The sequence below is a fragment of the Lytechinus variegatus genome, chromosome 2, assembly GCF_018143015.1.
Source record: "Lytechinus variegatus isolate NC3 chromosome 2, Lvar_3.0, whole genome shotgun sequence".
NCBI classification, from domain to species: domain Eukaryota; kingdom Metazoa; phylum Echinodermata; class Echinoidea; order Temnopleuroida; family Toxopneustidae; genus Lytechinus; species Lytechinus variegatus.
In genome coordinates, this window is record NC_054741.1 from 76,068,250 (window position 1) to 76,089,721 (window position 21,472).

At 35.2% G+C, this 21,472-nt stretch overlaps 1 protein-coding gene across 2 annotated transcripts; it reads left to right on the forward strand.

Moving 5' to 3' along the window:
- The first annotated feature begins 1,218 nt into the window (after positions 1 to 1,218).
- On the forward strand, positions 1,219 to 21,045 carry LOC121409062 (derlin-2-like). 2 transcript variants are annotated; one of them, XM_041600858.1, is made up of 7 exons: positions 1,219 to 1,355; positions 8,692 to 8,807; positions 10,735 to 10,800; positions 12,066 to 12,233; positions 14,450 to 14,645; positions 17,859 to 17,949; positions 18,766 to 21,045. In XM_041600858.1, the coding sequence occupies exons 2-7, from the start codon at positions 8,715 to 8,717 to the stop codon at positions 18,899 to 18,901; spliced, it is 750 nt and encodes a 249-aa protein (XP_041456792.1). In that variant the 5' UTR covers positions 1,219 to 1,355; positions 8,692 to 8,714; the 3' UTR covers positions 18,902 to 21,045. The 2 variants fall into 2 exon arrangements, with proteins under 2 accessions (XP_041456792.1, XP_041456793.1); XM_041600859.1 differs by lacking the exon at positions 1,219 to 1,355 and adding an exon at positions 4,338 to 4,355.
- Positions 21,046 to 21,472: the final 427 nt, after the last annotated feature.

Consider the following 21,472-nt stretch of genomic DNA (forward strand, 5'->3'; position numbering starts at 1 on the left):
ATGAGAAATGTTTCGCAGGGTAAGGTTGCTTGCGGGGGTTGATTTCGCCCTTTCCACTTGACACAGCGTGAAAACGAGCATTTCTGCGCAAACAGATTTCTGCGAGCTTTACAAAAATGGACAGTGCTCACTCAAGTGTAACATTCTGTCAAAACTTTTATTTTCATTAGATAGATGAGACCCAAACCCAAGATTATATGTGAAAAAATTACCCACATTTTGTATATTCTTTAATTCCCAGGTCTTTTTCAAAGTGTAAACTTTTTTTTGATACGCACTGTAGAGGATCTGTAGCCTGTAGACCACTGATCTCATCAGTGCTGTAGACCCATATCCGTCGGTGGCCTAGAAGAATAAACTTTGGTTTTTTCACAGCTATGTTAAAGAGGAGGGTGCTTTTTTCAGTGTTTATAATTGGGTTGTTTATATTTTTCCTATTTTTATTTATTCATTTTTATGCGTAGGCTCATAAAGCATAACCTTAATGGATCATTAAACTACATAAGCACTGTCTGATATTTCGTTCGAATTATTGGCCCACTAGATCTTAATCCTCTCATTAAATAAAACAGAAGAAATATGTCCACTCTGATGAAGATCTTCAGTATTCTATTATTCTTAAGATTTTCTTCAGTAGGAATCTGGTGTGACTTTAGGCCATGGACCCCAATTTTCTTTCACAATCCCAAATTATGGAACAGGCCGGGTTCAGTGAAAAAAGGAAAAAAAGTGGGTCAAAAATCCGGGGTACGTGAAATATGATTTTATTTTCTAAATATTTTACTAAAATCTATCGCAAAATTATATGTATGTATTAAAAAGGCTGCAATTTTTTTTTTAAATTGCCCATCCGCCATATTTGCCCCCTCAATTAAAACTTCTGGCTCATTTTACAGGTCACTCGAGGTCTTCACGGAATTTCCTTGGAGGTCTTCCTATCTGAACGTGGCTCTGTCATTTATTTTATCTGCATGTATTCAGAAGGGGAAAAAGGTTATGTGTTTATATTCGTCAAAAAATACTTTTTTCCGCCCTGTTATTTTTTTTTATTTGTACTTATTTATTTTTTATTCGAAATTCTTAATTTTTGTAGCTATGTATCATCAATCATTAAACGTACTTAGATGGACACATATCACTTTCGAGCAAGGTGATTAATCGAATTGCTTACTTCACCGATTTGGATCAGCTGCGTAAAGCTGACGTGTGTGTACGAAACTGGGCCTATTTCTGTGCATGCATGACAAGCTAGCTCCGATCCGCCGACTGAACTTTGTTAGCTCCCGGGCTTTAGGTGAAACAAAAATTTAAGATTCAAGCCAGTGCCTGTACTAGTAGCAGTCCAGTTTAATTTTGTAAGTTGATCTAACGTTAATCTAGAGCTCTGTTTCGTCTTTCGATATTAACTATGACTACGATTAATTTGTTTTGCTTTTCAATTTCACAATTTCAGTCAACAAAACAGACAAGTCGGCGGCAAGCCAATTCTCCACTCAGTTGAATGAAGTTCAATCAACTTCATCACTTATCAGTTAGCTAGTTTAGGCAGACATCGCTATCGTGCAGCCACCATTAGGGGACTTACAATGCAAAATCCCCCCGCTGGGGCTCTTCAAATTTTGTCTTTAATAATGAATCAAAGTTTTGAAAATTAACACGACCGAAATGCAAATTATTCTTGGCATTAATTGCCAAAAATTGGGAAAAATTAAGTTCAAAGGAACAAAAACAGTGACTTACCTTGGCTGTCATGCAACTTCACTTCCCTGTTTTATCCGAACTTTGTTTATAAACATATAGTCATTGAGTCCCCTATACATATCGCGCTAGAACTTCGGTCTCTGTATTTGGTGAGTGAAGCCAACGAAGTTCAGCTAGCAGCTGAACAACCAACATAACTAGTCTAGATCAAAAGCTTCGGTCTCTGTTATTAACAGAGACCGAAGCTTTTGATCTAGACTAGACCTGAGCTGGGTAAGAGGGACACAAGTCTAATTCCGAATTGGCATGATTGCAGGTTGACCAGATTTCACAAAATGAAATACGGGAGAATCGACAAAGCACGCTGCATGAGTGGATTGATTGAGCAAGGTCATAATGATAACAAAAAAATCAACAAATAAGGCTACACAATGTTAGACTTGCCAAAAAATACAAAGAAAGGAAGGGAGGGTGAATGAAAGAATGATGGAGAGAAAGAAAAGAGATTAATTAAGAGGAAAGAAAGAAAAAAATGAAGGGGCAAATGAAGAAAATAAAGTTAAGGAAAAAGAAAAATTAAAAGAAAGTTAGAAGGATGAAAGAAAGAAAAAAGGTTTCTGCCATTCTTTGAAATGAATAAAAATAAAAGGAAGGAAGGGAGTTAATGTGTGAAAAAAATAAAGGACAGAAAGGAAAAATGAAAGTAAGAAAACAAAGGAGACAGAAAATATTAAAGAAGGAAAGAAAAATGTTTCCTTCATTCTTTGAAAGAAGAAAACAGGAGAGAAAAATACAATAAAGAATAAAAGAAAGAAAGGATAAATTAATGAGAGGGAGGAAAGAATGAAGGGATGAGAGAATGTAAAAAAAATAATGGGAGAGAAAGAACATAAAAAAGGGGGAGGAATTTGGAGAAAGAAGCAAAGAAAAGAATGAAGGAAGTAAAAACAAGGAACTTTAAAAAAAGAAAGAAAGATCGAGAAAGAAGGAAAGACAAATGAACAGAGAGTGAGAAAGGATCAGAAAAAGAAAGATTGGAAATAAAAATAGATGGAACAAAAAAGGCAAGCAGGAAGGATACGGGACGTCTGGTCACCCTGCATTTTAAATAAAAGTTGATTTTCAATCAAAAATTTCTCACAGTTCACACAAAATTAATCAAAATCATGAATACCAGATGGAAAGCTAGATCCCAAATTTATGCAAAGTCAAATGATTTATAAAGTAGGTCAAGGGTATCACTTGTATCGTAATCTCAAAGCTCCATGGTGATCGACTAGTGCGAACTAGGGTGAAAAAGTGTCATAAAAAGTGTGACCTTAATTTGCACACGATCTTTTGCAAAGCTTTAAAAAAGAAATAAAGCAGACAAAGGTAAGATAATTATCAGATGGAGGTTAAAATGCCATAAATTTGGTTGGTATCACATTTTACTTATTTGGAGACATCTGCTTGCAAACTGACGATTCTGTGATGCTTTCCAAGAAGATCGGATTTTCTCGGAGTGTACGCAAAAAGTAACAAAATTCGCTGATGCTTTGCCAATATTTGAGACCTTACCTTCATTATCCTACTGAGTAATTTCCGGTCGCTTGTTCTGTTGGTGATGTCACTTTTTCAAGATATTAATTACCTAGATAAAGTCAGAGATTTTCCACTGTGTGCAAAATTAGTCTCTCTACTACTCATCATCTCTACTCGCCGACGCAAGCCAGCATCTCCTCATCAGCTCTACTACTCAAGCTGTTCTCACTCAACATTCCTTCTGGTTTACAGTCCTTTTCAGGACTATTCTCAAGAAAGAATACTCTATTCTCAAATCTCCACTTTCTCGCCTATCCACTTCCTCTCTTCTTCTATCCACTGCTTCTATAACACTCCACATGGTGTACCGTAAACCACATCAGCAATTGTACATGCCACCATGCAAACCTTCAAACAACATCCAAAATTAGGTAAAGCGCAAATTAAGGTCACACCACCATAAATTAATAGAGTAAAATTCACAGAGCAAAATGCAGAAAATTTCATCAAAATCAGATAGCAAAGTTATTGAATTTTTAAGATAACCAATATTTGTGAAAATAGTTATATGTACATCATGAATATTCATTAGGTGGACTGATGTCACATCCCCACTTTCCCTTTTCTTATGTTATTACATGATTGTTTCATTTTTTCATACAAGTGTTAACAATGTGTCTCCTTTATAATGAAGTTCGAGCAAGGAATATCTAATGCACTTAATCAGTTGTCAATCCAATTTTTTAAGTTCTTGGTAATTTTTTTTTTAATAAACCTGATTTCATATCATAAAATGCAAAAGAACAAGTGGGGATATGAGATCATCTATTTGCTCATTGAATATTCCTGATGACATGCCGAGAACTGTTTCACCATAATAATGCAAATCTTTAAAATGCCATAACTTTGGTATTCCTTGTCCGCTTTTAATCAAATTTTCAGTGTTTTGTTTGTCTGATTTTTCTCTATCTGTTTAAATCATATAATTTTCAGCCCGGAGCATCCCTTTAAGTCTGGTGAGTGGTGTTGCCATGCCTGTTGAGTGTTAGTGCACAGACACAGTGATGTTCGTGTAGGGTAGGCTCCACTCCACTACCACTACACTACGCTACACCTACCAGAACATCAAGGTACAAAACTCACTCTGATACTCTGAGTGACAAAGGTGTGATCAAATATGTATAAAACATGAAACTCGCGCAACAACACAACCTTTAATAACAAAAAGTAATATTCCTACATTTCACAAAGTTTAACTTTTCCACGCTTCTTTCAGTCTCAAAATCGTTGATTTAGAGCCAGTAACAGTTTCCTCACAGGTATTAATTCACTGCCAATTTCAAAATATTGCTATTGCGCATGCATGGAAACCGCAGTTCAATTCATGAATATTCATGTTAGTGGACTATATACATGTAGATCGGGATCATTTCACATAACTTGCATCAGATCTCAATAGTTCAAATTTCGGTAGTTCAGATTTTCCTATATGAAAAATGCATAAGATTTTTTTTTTTTGGGGGGGGCTAACTATGATCGCCCTTTGTATTTATGAACTTCCATATGAGTTATGAAAGAAAATTTAGAGCCAGAGTTGAAATAGAGCCAATATAAATTTTTGGATAATGTCTTATGTCAAATGGAATCACCCTTATTCTTGGAAGACAAAATTTGAATATTTTCCAGAAGTTTGATGAAAAGATGAGGAAAATGCCTCAATATCTTGATAGACCATAAATGGGTTACCCCTTGTGTTACTAAGAAGGATTGGGAAAAGAAAAGACTGACAGGATTGCAGTAGAAGAAAGAGCCTAATGGTTGGGTCTGACTTTATATGTTCTGAGAAGATCAGGTGCTTTCTTTGGTTTTAGTAGGTCTGTTGCAGTATCAATATCTTCTAGGTTAAAGAGCATCTTATGGTAATTGTTTGACTTGACTGAGAGGAAAGGGAGAAGTGTCTGTAAGGGTATGCCAGAGGAACAACCCTAGTGCGATGAGGCTATAGAGATGCAGAGAATGGAGGCTCGATAGAGTTAGGCTGCTTCAAGGTCCTTGAATATCATGATACCATCATACCTCCCTCCTCATTTTCTTGTTCTTTTTCTTCTTCATCATGCAACATTTGTGTCATCTACTTCTACATCAAATTTTCATGATTATAAGGAGAACATTGAATTTTGCTTTTGAAATGTGACAGGTGGATCCCAAAGATCAAAAACACAAGATGCGTGCAATAAACAGCGATGAATGGAAATATGTTCTTGTAAAACTATTTCTATTGTGACCTGACATAATGGAATGAAATATTCTCAACAGTAAGCTATCTCGTGTAGATTTAGAGCCCTGTTACAAGAGATAACAATCAGTGTTTGTAAACTTTTTGTACATAACTAATGTTTTAATTGCTTTAGATAAAATGACTCTACATTGCATCCCCCCAAAAAAATCTATACGCTTTTGAAATGGCTGCCAAATAAAAAATGTAGCACTTTGGGGAAAAGACTTATAGAAATGGAAAGCCAATAAAGTCAACTTTCAAATGACACCAAAAAGTTGGAAAACTATTCATGCTTGAGCGAGCACTGCCCACTGAAACAAAGGGTATGAAAATTAGGGGGGGGGGGCGGAATTAGCCTTCCAATTTCTTCCAGTTTTTTTGTTTGGTACTTGCTAAGTTGAGGGTTATTTGGTGAGTTAAAGATCAGTTGTGATCAGTTTGTTTTTTGTGAAAATTCATTGGGTTATTAAATTGAAATTGAATGCATGAGTGATCATGAATTGCAATTTTTAGTACAGCATTTTGTCCTTATCATGTGGATCTCAACAATGTGTTCATGACAGTCAGGAGAAGAGGAGGTAATATGACTTAGGTAGGTGAAGTACATTGATGGGATAAAGGTCAACAGAACATTTAGCAACCCCTCTCTCCATCTCAATCCCCCCCCCCTGCTTCTCTCCTCCTGAGAGACTAAACTCAGCTAGGCTGGGCAGGAATTAGCCTTACAGTTTTTGTCTCACCTGCGAAGCAAAGTGAGACTATAGGCGCCGCTTTGGCGACGGCGGCGGCGTCAACATCAAATCTTAACCTGAGGTTAAGTTTTTGAAATGACGTCATAACTTAGAAAGTATATGGACCTAGTTAATAAAACTTGGCCATAAGGTTAATCAAGTATTACTGAACTTCCTATTAGAGTTTCATGTCACATGACCAAGGTCAAAGGTCATTTAGGGTCAATGAACTTAGAGACCATGTTGGAGGAATCAACATCGAAATCTTAACCTGAGGTTAAGTTTTTGAAATGTCATCATGACTTAGAAAATATATGGACCTAGTTCATGAAACTTGGACATTAGGTTAATCAAGTATCACTGAACATCCTACATGAGTTTCACGTCACATGACCAAGGTCAAAGGTCATTTAGGGTCAATGAACTTTGGCCGAATTGGGGATATCTGTTGAATTCCCATCATATCTTTGAAAGTTTATGGATCTGATTCATGAAACTTGGACACAATAGTAATCAAGCATCACTGAAAATTTTGTGCAAGTTTCAGGTCTCATGATAAAGGTCAAAGGTCATTTAGGGTCAATGAACTTTTGCCGAATCGGGGGTATCTGTTGAATTACCATCATAACTTTGAAAGTTTATTGGTCTAGTTCATTAAACTTGGACATTAGAGTAATCAAGTATCACTGAACATCCTGTGCGCGTTTCAGTTCACATGACCAAGGTCAAAGGTCAATGAACTTTGGCCGAATTGGGTGTATCTGTTGAATTACCATCATAACTTTGAAAGTTAATGGATCTGATTCATGAAACTTGTACATAAGAGTAATCAAGTATCACTGAACATCCTGTTCGAGTTTCAGGTCACATGATCAAGGTCAAAGGTCATGTAAGGTCAATGAACTTTGGCCATGTTGGGGTTTTTTGTTGAATAACCATCATATCTCTGTAAGTTTATTGGTCTAGTTCATAAAAAGTGGACATAAGAGTAACCATGTATCACTGAACATCTTGTGTGAGTTAGAGTAGTATTCAAAGTCAGCACTGCTGCTATATTAAACCGCGTGATGCAGGTGAGACGGCCAGAGGCATTCCACTTGTTTTGAGTGGATAGTCCTTCGGAACTTGCTAAGCTACATTAATGAGTGAGATAATTTTTTGTTTCTTAGGCGAATCACATAAGTTACTAAATTGAAATTTAATGCATGAGTGAACAGTTATTGTAATTTCAGTGTAGCATATTCATCGTGTGAACCTCAGAAGTGTGTTCGTGAGAGTCAGCGTAATGTGATGGTACCTGTTAAAAGCAAGAGGGCGAGGTATGCTAAGACTAGGTTAAAAGGGCATTCCTCTTTTTGTCCTTTTACAATTAAAAGTCATATGTACCCTCCCCTCTCGACCTCCATTTCCCAGCCCCCCCCCCCCTCTGTCTCACTTCCCGGATTGTAACCTATTAAAAACTTAACTGCCAAGTGACCGGTGGCCGATGGTCAATTTTTTTTATTGAATGATTACCAAGAAATTTAATGATTATGATGTTTAATGAAATAATTTATTGAAAAAAATGAACGTTTGATTGATCACATTGCACATTGATTGAGTTAATTTACTGATAAATTGATGATTAATGATTGATGGGAAAAAGTTGATGCCCCAATTCAGAATTTCTGCTCTGGACTTCACACGTACATGACAATAGCCATCAGTCTCTCAACAGGAGGAGGGGGCGGGGGCTGAATGTTCTGTTGACCCTTATTCCATCAACCTACTTCTCCAACTTAAGTCCTAATCTCACCCCCTATTCTCCTGACTCCCATGAACACATTGCTGAGATCCACATGATAAAGATGAAATGCTGCCCCAAAAGAGATCCAAATGATAAAGATGAAATGCTGCCCCAAAAGAGATCCAAGTGATAAAGTTGAAATGCTACCCCAAAAGTGTAATTCGTGTTCACTCATGCACTAAAGTTTAATTAATAATTTATAAAAATTTGCTTAACCAACCAAACTGGTCGCGGTTGATCATTAATTTATCACAATGCCCTTCACTCTGCAATGTCGAAAGGATTTGCCTCTCAAAAACTGACATAAATTAGAAGGCTAATTCCAGCCAACCCTAATTTTCATACCCTTTGTTTCAGTGGGTAGTGCGCGCTCAAGCATAAATAGTTTTCTGACTTTTTAGTGTCATTTGAAAGTTTACTTTATTGGCATTCCATATATGTAAGTCTTTTTCCCCAAAGTGCTAAATTTTTTATTTGGCAGCCATTTCAAAAGTGTATAGTTTTTTTGGGACGCACTGTAATCATTTAATCATCATTCTTTCAGGGACCATAGATTTTTACTTTTCTTAACTTCATTATTTTTCTTCACAATGTTATTCTTAGCAAAGGTATCATTTGTCTTAACTTTGAATTAGTTAAATCTGTATATAAATTCTTCTGTTTGATTTCAGGTAAAGGTTAAGAAGAAATACACATGGCGATGCAAACCGTTCAACAGGAGTACATGCAGACTCCTCCTATTACCAGACTATATTGTACATCATGTGTACTTACAACATTAGCTGTGGTACGTAGATAAGTTTGTTTAGAAATTCTGATTCATTATTGATTTTCCCTTTATTCATTTTTGGGGGGAGGAGCAGGCCAAAAAAATATATATATTTTTTTTTTAAGTTTTGGGGGCTACTTTTCACAACCTACTGCCTAAATCTGCAACAATTAAGCTTTGACATTTTTCTATTTTCCATGGCTCTTTTGAGCATTTTCATTTGCAAAATCACCCCTAGCCCCTATGTAATTTTTTTTTCGGGGGGAGGGTGTGGTGAGTACCAGTCCAATTTTCAAATCAATCTATATCCTATTGGTATTACTCATCAAACAAAAATTAGAATACCTCATTTCTGCAATATACTTAAAACTAATAATTTTGGAATTCAGGAAGAACATGAAATTTCATGCCAGACACCATTTTTCAGGCAAAAATATTTCATTGGATCACGCAGTTCTGAGGAAAACAGTCTAAGCAAAATAATTTTTTTTTTTAATTTGGCAGTGGCAAAAGTGAAAAATCTATCTATCAAACCTATTTGCAGTGTTTAGCATGTGCTTGCCAAGCTTTATCTTCAAAGAAACTTACGTTAAATTTAATTTCACTCTTTACAAGTACTTTATCATCATTAAGACGTGGGAATGTATCTAGATTAGAATATCAAAGTACATGGAATTAACATTTTAGAAAATGGAAAACTGGGGTCTCTTATACAGTGCATATAAAAAAAAGTTTACACTTAGAAAAAATCCTGTAAAATTATATATTTGTAATATCCTGAAGATTTTTCCACATTTTAACATTGGTACAGATCCATTTAAGCAAATGACGATATAACTGTCAAAAAATATTTACGCTTGAGTGAGCACCACTTACTTTTGAAAAGTTAATGAAAAATGATTTGCGCAGAACTTTGAAATAGTTATGCAAACAAAAGTAGACATTTATCATGAATAACACATAGAATTTAGCTAGTAAATTGATTTAGAATTTAGCTAGTAAATTGATTTGAAGATATCTTTTACCTTTTTTAACTTGTTTCCTTGCCCAAAACACTTCAAAGAGTGCATTGCACCCCACCCCACTCCTCCACACACCGAGGCCATTGTGACGATATTTGCTTATAGTGAGCTGTGATTTACATGAAATGGCTTAGGCTTGATTTTCATTTTGTTAATCATTCTCAAGCTTGGAAAAAGTGTGGAGAAACAAGTATTAAATGAAAAATGAAATGGAAACCGACCTAAATAAAAACTTTAATAGTGAAAAAATGCTGGAGATGTCTGATATAAACTTTTGTTCAGATTTAGTTATGTCCTCAGATCCAGCTGGCACAAAAAGGGTAAGGGTTGTGCTTACTAAATGTTGACATTTCAATTTGGGTGGCAAAATTGTTGCAAAATGCTTTAATGTATCCGTTTTATTTCAATTGACTAAAAGTGCAAGGGAAATGTATGAGAAATGTTTCGCAGGGTAAGTTTGATTTCGCCCTTTGCCCTTGACACAGCGTGAATACAGGCATTTCTGCGAGCTTTACAAAAATGGACAGTGCTCACTCACAAGTGTAACATTTTGTCAAAAATTTTACTTTCAATTGATAGATGAGACCCAAACCCAAGATTATATTTGAAAAAATTAACAACATGTTGTATATTTTTTAATTCCCAGAGCTTTTTCATAGTGCAAACTTTTTTTTATATGCACTGTATATAGGCCTACATGTTTTTAGAGCTTGTAGAAATTTGGTCAGTTTTCTTTTTAATTTGTTCTGAGACACAACTACTCTGACATTTGTCTAGTATAGTATCAAAAAGCAATAATAGATTGGAAGCAAACTGAGTTTCTTCCCCAAACTGTAATTTACGGGTTGTACCGTAGTGGTGCAGCAAATTGATATTTTATTTACTACTATTTATCTGTATTCTTTGTGTTCTTGCCTTGGCAGCAACTGGATATTTTATCACCATTTCAGTTATACTTCAACCCTGATCTCATTTTTAACCATTTTGAGGTAAGAAAGATTTTATTCTTGTCAAAGGTGCTATGTTATATAATTTCACCATTAACAAAATCTGATTGTTTTTCTTTTGTTAGCTCAATTGTATTATCTTGTTTTATTCGCTTAAATTTTTCTACTGAAGTTTTCCTATCCAAAACAATTTTTCAGCTAACAGCAAAGATTAAGTTTGGTGCATATGAGTTAGGTTTTAAATATACCCCATTTTCAAGCTATTCAACATTTGGAGGGGATGATTTTCTGGTATTGCAATGCAGTTTGCTCCACATTTTTAATACAAAAGAAATGGTACATAGGACTGTACAGAGCTTTTCTCTTCTGACCAAAAATGCTTATTGAATTGGTAAGCAAAATTGTTCGCTGTCTTGAGACAAAGGGGTTTGATGCTTGGGTCTGGTATGTAGGCATTGCATTCCTGATTTCAGTGATAAGTAATAGACTAGTTTGTAGTTTCATTCTCTTCATGGTCAGAAGAATACTTACATAAAGCCCCTTTCACAATGATGATGCGACTTCTTACAACATATATTGTGACCAAATGACCAAACGATCGCACGAGCAATTTATTTATACTCAAATGGCATGGGGTTTAATGATCAATAAGACAATGTAAGCACCAGCTTTGTTATCTTTATTATTGTGCTTTTCATTAGATCCACTGGAAAGCAAAAATGCATCCATTAGCAACTGGTACTTTACAGTTGACAACACACTGCATTTTGTAGCAATAGCTAGTGTAGCAAACAACTTTATAAAGCATTCATTGATATGCTTGTGTAGTCACCTGGTTTATGCAGTTTCTGTATCCGGCTATGTCAAGCATGCTTACATTGTTGACAGAAAGTAAAGGTCATTTGAACAATCTTGCCCATGAGGTCACTACAAAATTTCTATTCAGAAATACATTCCAAAGTTGATTTGTGATGCATTCATTTCATGTTAAAATAGTTCACTATATCATTGATCCACATTCCTATCACAGGTTTTTGCCCTTGCTGAATAATCAAATACACTGCTCTGATATTAAAAGAGTCTACCATTAAACTTCATTGCGACATCTACATTTTCTGTGTCTCCTCTTTGAGTTCTATTCACAAGGTGTAGTTGGAATTATAGAAATCCTATGTTTATTTCAAACTTTCAAATGCTAATATTGTGTGAATCAACAGTTTATTGTTACAGATTATCCATTGTTAATTTGATGAAATCAATTGTCCTGTCTCTGCATTCTGTTAATTTATAATTGTTTTTTATTTTAGGTATGGAGGCTTATAACAAACTTCATGTACTTTGGAGCAATAGGCTTCAATTTTCTCTTCAACATGATATTCACCTACCGATACTGTCGCATGTTGGAGGAGGGTTCATTCCGTGGACGCACTGCAGACTTTTTCTTCATGTTTCTGTTTGGAGGCACCCTGATGACTGTATCCTTTAAGCAATGTTTGGTGATTTGTAGAGCTCTATGTATTATTTTATATATCTATCTAATCTATAATATAATTTATTTGGTTTTATTTACTCAGGGTATCCTCGTCAGTGGAATAAGCACTGTAATATCATTGTTTTGATCTCTTTGGTCCTCAAATAGAGTTGTCACATGTGCTTTAATATGGATGAACATCTTTTTATTCATGTTTTTTATCCATAAAAAGTTATGTTAGGAATCCTTAATAAGAAGAAAAAACTGTTCATGAAGCTACATGTAGGCAAGTAAGAAAACCATCGGTTGAACTTGGCATATTGTTAACGTTTTGTTATTGTGAATTGCTTAAAGCTCCTTATTAGAGGAAGGGGCAAGTGTTCCATATGCACCCCAACTAAACATGGGGTAAAAATATCTATACACCTGTATATAATTTTTTAATATATAATCATAAATTACTATTATTTAGCAGGAGAAGTGGTAAAAATTTGAATAAACAGATTTTTTTCATTGACGTATATACAGTTTTAACTCCTAACTCATCTGCATCTTTTACATAGGGTTCAAACAGATCTTTCCTATTGTGTTGTTGCCTTAATTTATATATACTTAAGATCTACATATAGAGAGAACTAATGATAAAATAGTAAAACAATTTGAAATAAACAGTTATCTCAACTATTTCTCACTGAGGTTTGTACACCTCCGCTGCATCAACAAACTTTTGGAACAAGTCTTCTCTGTAAGCTTGCTTCCACATATACCGGTACTCAGTTGTCAATTTGCCACCACAGATTTTCAATGTTATTGGTGTGTTCCTTAGCGATAGGGTCCACAGAATGAAGAGAGTGATTAACACTAAGATGAGTGAAACCGGCATTGCCGAGCTGATCGTATGCTTTCCAACAATCTGAAATGATGGTGTTACCTGCTTTGATGTGTTTTTTGATGAGCGGTTCAAGTGTGGCCCTGACTCTCTTGTTTTCTGGAAGTGCAATCAGGAAAACATCCTTCGTCTCCCGGCAAATACCACCAAAGACCCACTGGCCTTCGACAGCTCGGCCGCGATGATATTTGCGTTTTCCAAACTTGGACTCGTCGATCTCGACTGTTCTTCCTGGGCTTGCAATTGCTTGGTCGAAGTGTAATTTGTTTAACACAGCCCACTGGGAAACTTCTCGACAATAGTTAAAATAATCACTGTTTCTTTCGCAGTGCTGATTACTTGTCTGCTGTACGATAAAGATGAAGGATCCAGTCCAGAAAGAGATGGGGATACTGAAGAAGTTAAGGCACAAGTTGAAGTAGTAGAGGATGAAGTCAAAGAAGCAGCACAGGCAGAAGTCGAAGCAGTTGCTGAGACAAGAATGGTATGGAATGGTAGCACTTAAATCCAAAGACTCAGAATTGGACTCAGTCTCACTTTCAGATTAGCTGTCTGCTACTGATATTGAGGTTTTGCGTTTTGCTTGTTGATAAGACGCTTTTTGGGTAAAGCATATTGACCGTCGAAAACTGATGTTGCTGTGGTCAAACCAAGTATTTTTCCTGATTGACACCTGATTTCTCCTACAACTCAAGCTCTTCTTATACAGCTGTCAAAGAGACGAAATCTCTGTTCGTCTTTTCCCTTCCTAATCGTTGAATCTGTAATGAAAAATAAGAAGGAATATAATTTTCATATTTTGTATTTGTAACATTTTCGGCGCACAATATTCAAGTAGTCTACAACATCTAATTAATCAAATTAACATATACATGCCCTGTATATCTTATTAGACTGGCTCTACTTCCCGTACAAAAGTAAGAATACTTTGAGCTATAGAAAATATGTTATCGTGTAAATCAGGGCCCATTCTTGACAATTTACTTACTTTTTGTGTGCATATTTTGGGCCCATGTTATGTTGTAAGGTCCCGGCCCATTTATGATGATTTTCCCCTTCTGTAAAATTTCTGTGAGGCATCTTTGCGCAAGAACATAAAAGGCGAAACTTCAGACGATCCAAGCATAGGTTGGGATGAGTTTGATTAACCTTGACCGAGTCAACATTCAACATGACATACAAAGATTGTTAGTGCACAACACATATGACATACATGGGACACCAATAGACATGATACTATAAATACAAATAACTCATACTGGCGATGATTATACATTCCATGACACAGATCATGTTTGAATTTCATACTATTTCCTTCACTGTAAGTCCAGATTATAGCTCTGTTTGTCAACCTAGTGTTTCTTGGCCAGGCTTTCACCATCATGTTGGTCTACGTCTGGAGTAGGAGGAACCCTTACATTAGGATGAACTTCTTTGGTTTGATGAACTTTCCTGCACCTTACCTACCATGGGTTCTTCTGGGTTTCTCTGTCCTACTAGGAAATTCAATCATTGTTGATCTAATAGGTAAGTTTTGACATTGGGGGCAAGCCTGTTCATTTCTTAAGGAGAACTAATTCATTGAATTGTATGGGATTCTTCTCTGGATTGGATGGGTTTTTTCTTGTAAATTGTTTCAAGTTCGTCTATTCAATTTTCACCTTAACATCAATCATGATCATACAAATCAATCTACATGTATGTAATAAATGCATATACCATACAAAATTATGAACTCGATATTAAGTAGACAGAACGACAGCCATAGAAACCAATATGTAAAAGAGTTTATTATAACAAATAGTTTTTGGTCTGAATACAAGCCCTCACATTCATTTTTAGACAATAGATAAGCAATTTTGTATCCCTATTCTGGGGGATTTTCATTCTTCCGATAAGATCTGGCTGATATTTCTATTTATCAGATTTTCTTTTACCTCATCTTCTGTGAGTTCTCCTTGGCTTCTCTGTACTATTAAGAAGCTTCATTTCAGATTCTTGTGTCTTGTGTCTTTTTTTAGTTCTCTTGGCAAGAGTTTCATGAGCTCCCCCTACTATAAAAAAAAACACCTAGATTTACTTAGTGGGGCAACAGTTCAAAAATATTTTAAAAGAGTTCTACTCAATATTTCTTTCATGAATGTGTACATTATGGAATCTTAAAGTATTCGTCGCTTCTGATATTCAAACATTCTCAAGGATTCAAAGCATATTTGATACATTTCACACAAATATAAACAAGACACAAAAGAGGTAAATAACACCAGTATTCATATATTTTAGGGAAAACACATGAATATGTGTATATACAAATACATACAAATTTTGTGCAGTCCAGTGAAAACTGTCATTCACCCACCAATGATGTTAGTACCTCTCTTTGGAATGTGATGTCAGGTTGATGTTGAATGAGGAGGCTTAGGGGATATCCACTATCACTGAGCTTTCTTGGAGTACCTCACTTGTTGCATTTATTTGCCATATAGTCTCAGGAGCCTGTTACTAAAAATGAATATATGTACAGTTGTTGGCTCTCCTTGCAAGTGATCAGGAGACATCTGAATATCGTTTATTGTTCAGTTCGCCATCAAGCACCACATTGTTGGAGATGTTGGTAATACGGATGTTGTAGAGCACAGCTGTGCACATTCTGTCAGGTGAATACTGCAGTTCTCCGCCACTATTGTCAATCCATTGGAAACAGGATTTTATTACTGGAAATGATCTCTCTATTGCACAATGCCCCTTCTTTGATGTTGGTTGCATCTCTCTTCGGAACACGATGTATGGTTGAGGATAGGTGTGAGCAGATGAGGACACCAGGGATATTTGCTGTCACCAAGCAGGTAGTCTGACCCTCTTTCATATATGTCGCTTGCAGCAGAATTCCGCCAGATGAATGAATCGTGGGAAGATCCTGAATATCTGGTGCACACATCAAGAAATCTCTTAGTGGCATCACATATACATTGAACATTGATGGGATGGAAGTTCTTCCTATTGACGAATAGATGCTCGTCAGTTGTGGGGGCTTTGATTCTAACATGCGTACTGTCAATCGCCCCTACCACATTCGGAATACCACAAAGATCATGGAAGGACCTCTTGTAAAATGTCCTCTCATTTGGAATATTTATGTAACCATTGGCTCTCCTTGCTAGTGGTCTTAAAACATCTTGCACCGGGCGGCTGACAGATGCCTTGCTCAAGCCCTGAAGATCTCCTGTCACAGCCTGAAAACTGCCTATTGCGTATAATCTGAGGGCAACAGTGACTTGGATGGAGACAAGCAAGGCCCGAAAGAGTGGTCTCCTTTAATTCCACATCCAAGAGTTCTCAGAGATTTAGAATTAGGTGTCTCGAAAGTCGGTATCTTGAAATGCGTTCATCGCCGTAAACATCTGAAGGGTTCGTCTTATCTTTGAATATTCTCTGGCGCCTTGTATTCTGCCATATGAATGATATATGAGATGATCCTGGATAACAAGCTCATAGATACCCATGTCTGCACTTCATAACATTCACTGGATGAAAGTTGTCCTGTTCTTATAGATGTTGATCAACTGACAATGCTTGTAGTGAATTTCATTTTGACATAAAAATACACTATAAGCACAATAAAAACATATTGAAAAGCTGTAGTTCCCGAGAATAAGTAAATTTGAATAACAGTTAATCAATTAAAAATATTTTACTACAAGAACAAAGACATACAAACAAGCATTCTTATATGCACCCATACACGTGCAACATGGTTATAACCTATCACCCCTACAATGTTTAAACCCAAATCAAATGATCAGTGAATGATGAGTTTAAGAACGTAATCTTTGTTTTAGATATGTCCCGAGTTGCTTGCATTGTCATGGTGGAGACTCGTCTTGGACAGTGGGACTTTCATATTGATTGCTTAATTCTTGATACGAACATAATTATGAGAAGAGGAAATTTGAAAAATAAAAAAGCAATAAGCTTTTAAGAATTAAAGCCAAATAACAGTTCAGGTCAGTCAAGAATGTTGTGTAATCAAACAATTATAAACACTTCCATATATGCACCCATTAATATGCAACATTGGTATAATCTATTGCACATGTGATATTTGCATCTTAAATTCAACAAAAGTCAGTGAATGAACATTTGAGTTCTAAAAATGCATCTCTTTTGTTGGGGATATAGTATGTCCTTGTTTGCTAGCCTTGCCAATGAGACACATCTCGATTGGTAGGATGCCTCAATCACTCCTTGGTAATCTCTGTTATCTGCATGATAGATACCAGTTGCAGATAATCAAATTTCCATGGTGACTTGGATAGCTACAGACAAAGCCTAAGCCTGATGATGTTCATGCTTCAAGTTTACATCCAAGATTTGACACAATTATAAAAAAAAGTTTTCTTTTAAGGTGACACCTTGTGAAGCATTATTGTTTTTTTTTTCAAGATTTGTTCTGTCATTTGATATTGTCTGTCGCAGTAGTTTGTGATAATAGGCCAAGTATATCTTTGCTATTAGATCTCATTTAAAGTGAGGTACTTGAACAGATGTTACATTGCATAGATTGAACATTTACATATTTTACAATTTACAAATATAGTACATACAACAGATGATCTGAAACATAGGCTAAGAAGGAGATAGCATATGAAATACTTGTATTCATTAGAGACCCTTTATGCAGCATAAATGAATAGGAACATTGCTTCTTCAGATTGTTTGTTTTGATTGATTTATCCCTAGGTATGGTTGTAGGTCATATATACTACTTCTTAGAAGATGTATTTCCAACTCAGAGAGGGGGCTTCAAACTTCTCAAAACACCCGGTATACTGTAAGTACATATATATTTTCAAATAATTTCTCTTTCCCAAAGTCAATGATTAATTATGCAATAAATAGGATTTTATAAATGGAATATCTGTAGTCTATGTTACTCATTTTAAAATCACAATATAGAATATTCTCTGAATCTACATTATCTCAGAAGTTTTTTCTATCTACATTTGTTACTTCTAATCCTATTTCCTAAAATGAGTGCATATTTTAAAGCTTAGTAATGAATGCCAGAAATAGACAATGAATTGTGTATTGCATGGATGACTATTGCATTTAATAAAAAAAAATTAAATTGAAGAAGCTACTCTTTGGTGGTCACTTGTCTGTGATAGGATGTCAATCCATATATCAGCTGTTAAAACTTTGTATCTCAAAATTTTAAAACTACAGGAGAGCTATTAAAAATAGCTTTATTTTTCAGTCATGTTAGTAACACAACCTTCCTTTGCCAAGAATAAGTTCTTTACAGGAATTAGGTGACAATTTTTATTCAATGCAAAGATGCTACCTTGCCATAATTGAAAACATCAAAAAACAGTTGTTTCTCAGCTGTCACCTTTTTTATTTCCAATTTGAGAAAGGTTTTACCAGCCAAATAACAATATATCACTGTAAACCCAGGTGTAAATGGGTACAGGCAAGAATGAATTCATTGGATTCTGTCATCTCTGTATAGTTGCTCATATATGCTGTGTGATATTGGAGCGCTTCGATCACTGTTGTGTGCTTGTGTTTTGTATGATTATCTATTCTCTTGTGTTATATTAGAGCTTTTATGTATTTATGAACTTTTCCTTTGTATTTTCCATAGGAAAACACTATTAGACACTGCACCTGAGGATCCTAACTATAACCCCCTTCCTGAAGAGGAACGACCAGGAGGATATGATTGGGGTGAGGACCAGAGACCACAAGACCAACCTCAAGAGAACCAGGACGAGCACTGATGTAGGCCTTGACTAGCTCTATATGTGATGGAGGACTAGTATTATTTTAACCCACTGACTATTGGGTCTTGATGACACCTGTTAAGCAGAATAGAATGAAAGGACTTGGTGGTGAATAGGTTAATGCCTTAGCTGACGTAAAGGATTGACTTTGACCCTGATAGAAAGGATACTAGGATCTGGAAGAAGATGTATCAAGGTTTTGAAAAGTCTTGAATCCGGATCTAAACAAAGAATAAGAAATATGTGTACCAGAGAGAAAATGCTTTGGAAGCTATTCCTTGGCAAGACTTAATGATTAAGTCAACTAATTTCAGATTAAATGCTCTTAAAATGAAATACCAGCAGCATAATATCAACAATAAACCAAGTATTTGAGGACATACTTCAACCTACCTGAAAGATTTGGTCTCCTTGAAAACCTTTCATAGATTCTGCAAGTGCACTCTAAGCAGCATTCATCAGTGGAAAGACATTGTATGTTCTTTGTATACAATGGAAGTAGTTAATGTTAGAAATTGGGCTCCTGTTTCATGAAAAAGACCATTAAAGGTAATTCTACAAATGATGGGTTTTTCCATAGTAAAATCACTCAATTAAAATGACAGTTTCCATTGATTTTACCACTGATAGCAAGGTTTACATCATTGGTAGATTTTATACAATGGTGTATATGGTTTTTATGCTTCCAATATTTAAGTATTAGATTCAGAGGAAAATATATATTAAAGTGCAAACTAAAGTTGCATTCTAACAACAGTGTGTCATCTTAACTACCAGATTTCAAAGAAGTTTGAAATGCAGTGGATGAAAGCTGTTTGAAAATAGAAATCTTTCAAAATAGAAATGTTGAACAGTGCATAAGGTAGTTTTTTTCAACATGAGACCGCAGAACCATGATCAGTGAAAGTCACTTGAATGCAATAGAGATGTCAGTCATGATTCTGTGACATCATAATGGTCTGCTCCATGTTGGCCTGTACTTCCAGGCTCAAGCAGCTGTGCAGTAGGATTTCAGGAAAATATGTAGAGCAGCTATTTAACTCTTTCCAGAAGTAATTTGATTCATGATATGCAGCATTATAGGGAGATACTCCATTTTGGAAATTAATTAAGATAAAGAAAATGAAAATAAGGCATAGAAGAGAGTAATACAGAATTGATGAAAAGTTTCAGAGATACATTTAGGCAGAGAAGAAGTAAAATAGAGATCAAATACATGTAGATCAATTAAAAATGATCTGATCAACAATTGAATGTACAAACACTGAAACATGGCTACTTCAAAAGATGAAGATTTTAGTTTGATTTTATAAATAGTTCTATAAAAAATGAACCCTTCATAGGATTTGGTTGAGGATCGGAGATATTGGGTTTAAGTAATGAAGATTCATCTTCTGATAGGAGACAAAGGGCCCTCAGTGATAATATTTTGTAAAATGAAGAGACTACCTTGTTGGAATAGAACAAAATATTTGCAAATTTGCATTCTTATAAAGAAGCATTTACTAATTGAAAGTTTAAACAAATTTTGTCTGGAAAAATTAAAGTTTACAGTAATGAATAATTTATACATATTGAAACTTTAATATTCTTCTCCTACAATAGGTCCATGCAATGATCAAACCTAAAGCATATAATCTTCAAATGCAGGATATAGATTTTTTTTGTGTGAATTTTGGTTAGAAAGGGAAAGTATTTTATCATCAAATTTTTCCATATAAAATGAATTTGATAGTATGAGTAGAATGAGGCCATATAGATGGAGGTGGATGGGTGTAGATCACATGTCGGAGTTTAGTAACTTCTGTTTGGTGCCATGTTGAATTGCATGAAATCATGTGCTTCATTCTTTATATTTGTCTATGTTGAAGTACTAGTAGACAGGTGTTTGTAATTCTTAATTCTACTAAAATTATCCTTGCTTTAATCAACAACTTTGTTCTTCAGCGTTCCAAGTCATAGGGTTCAGTTATTGTAACTTTAATAAATCTATAAATTGCCCAACATAAATTTGTGGTTTGTGATGGTCAAAAATAATTTTTTTGTGCAAGTATGTATGAAATACTGATTAATAATACATGATATTCATGTATTGTGACATCACATTAAAACTTAATTAAAGTTGATAACTGTTATTCTAAGTTCTGATTCTGATTTTCATCAGTCATGTTATTCTCATTGTTTTTTGTTTCTTTTCATTAAAACCATTTGAACGTCAGGGTGGACTTCCTCCTTCCTAAATCACTGTTTTAGTGATTCAGAATCCATCTACTAATAGTTGTTTATAAGTTAACTTGTAAAGACAGATTTTAGATTATCAAATCTTACGTAGTATTCACCTGAACTGCTACAATGTCTTGTCTTATAATTGAATCTATTTGTGATATCCATAATGTATTTTTTCTTGTGCGTTATTGTAGAGTTCTTAAAGACTTCTTATAAAATAAGTGATATTAAGTGCTATAAAGCAAGTATAATTTTTATTGTATCAATTTAAAAGCAGCAAGGAAATTAAGAATTCACTTCCAAGTAGAATGTTAAAAGGTATGTGGGTTATTCCAAAGTAGT

Coding starts and splice junctions, on each gene's coding strand:
- LOC121409062 (XM_041600858.1), top strand. CDS start 8,715: ATGGCGATGCAAACCGTTCAACAGGAGTACATGCAGACTCCTCCTATT. Junction 8,808..10,734: donor TACTTACAACATTAGCTGTG/GTACGTAGATAA, acceptor TTGCCTTGGCAG/CAACTGGATATTTTATCACC. Junction 10,801..12,065: donor TCATTTTTAACCATTTTGAG/GTAAGAAAGATT, acceptor TTTTTATTTTAG/GTATGGAGGCTTATAACAAA.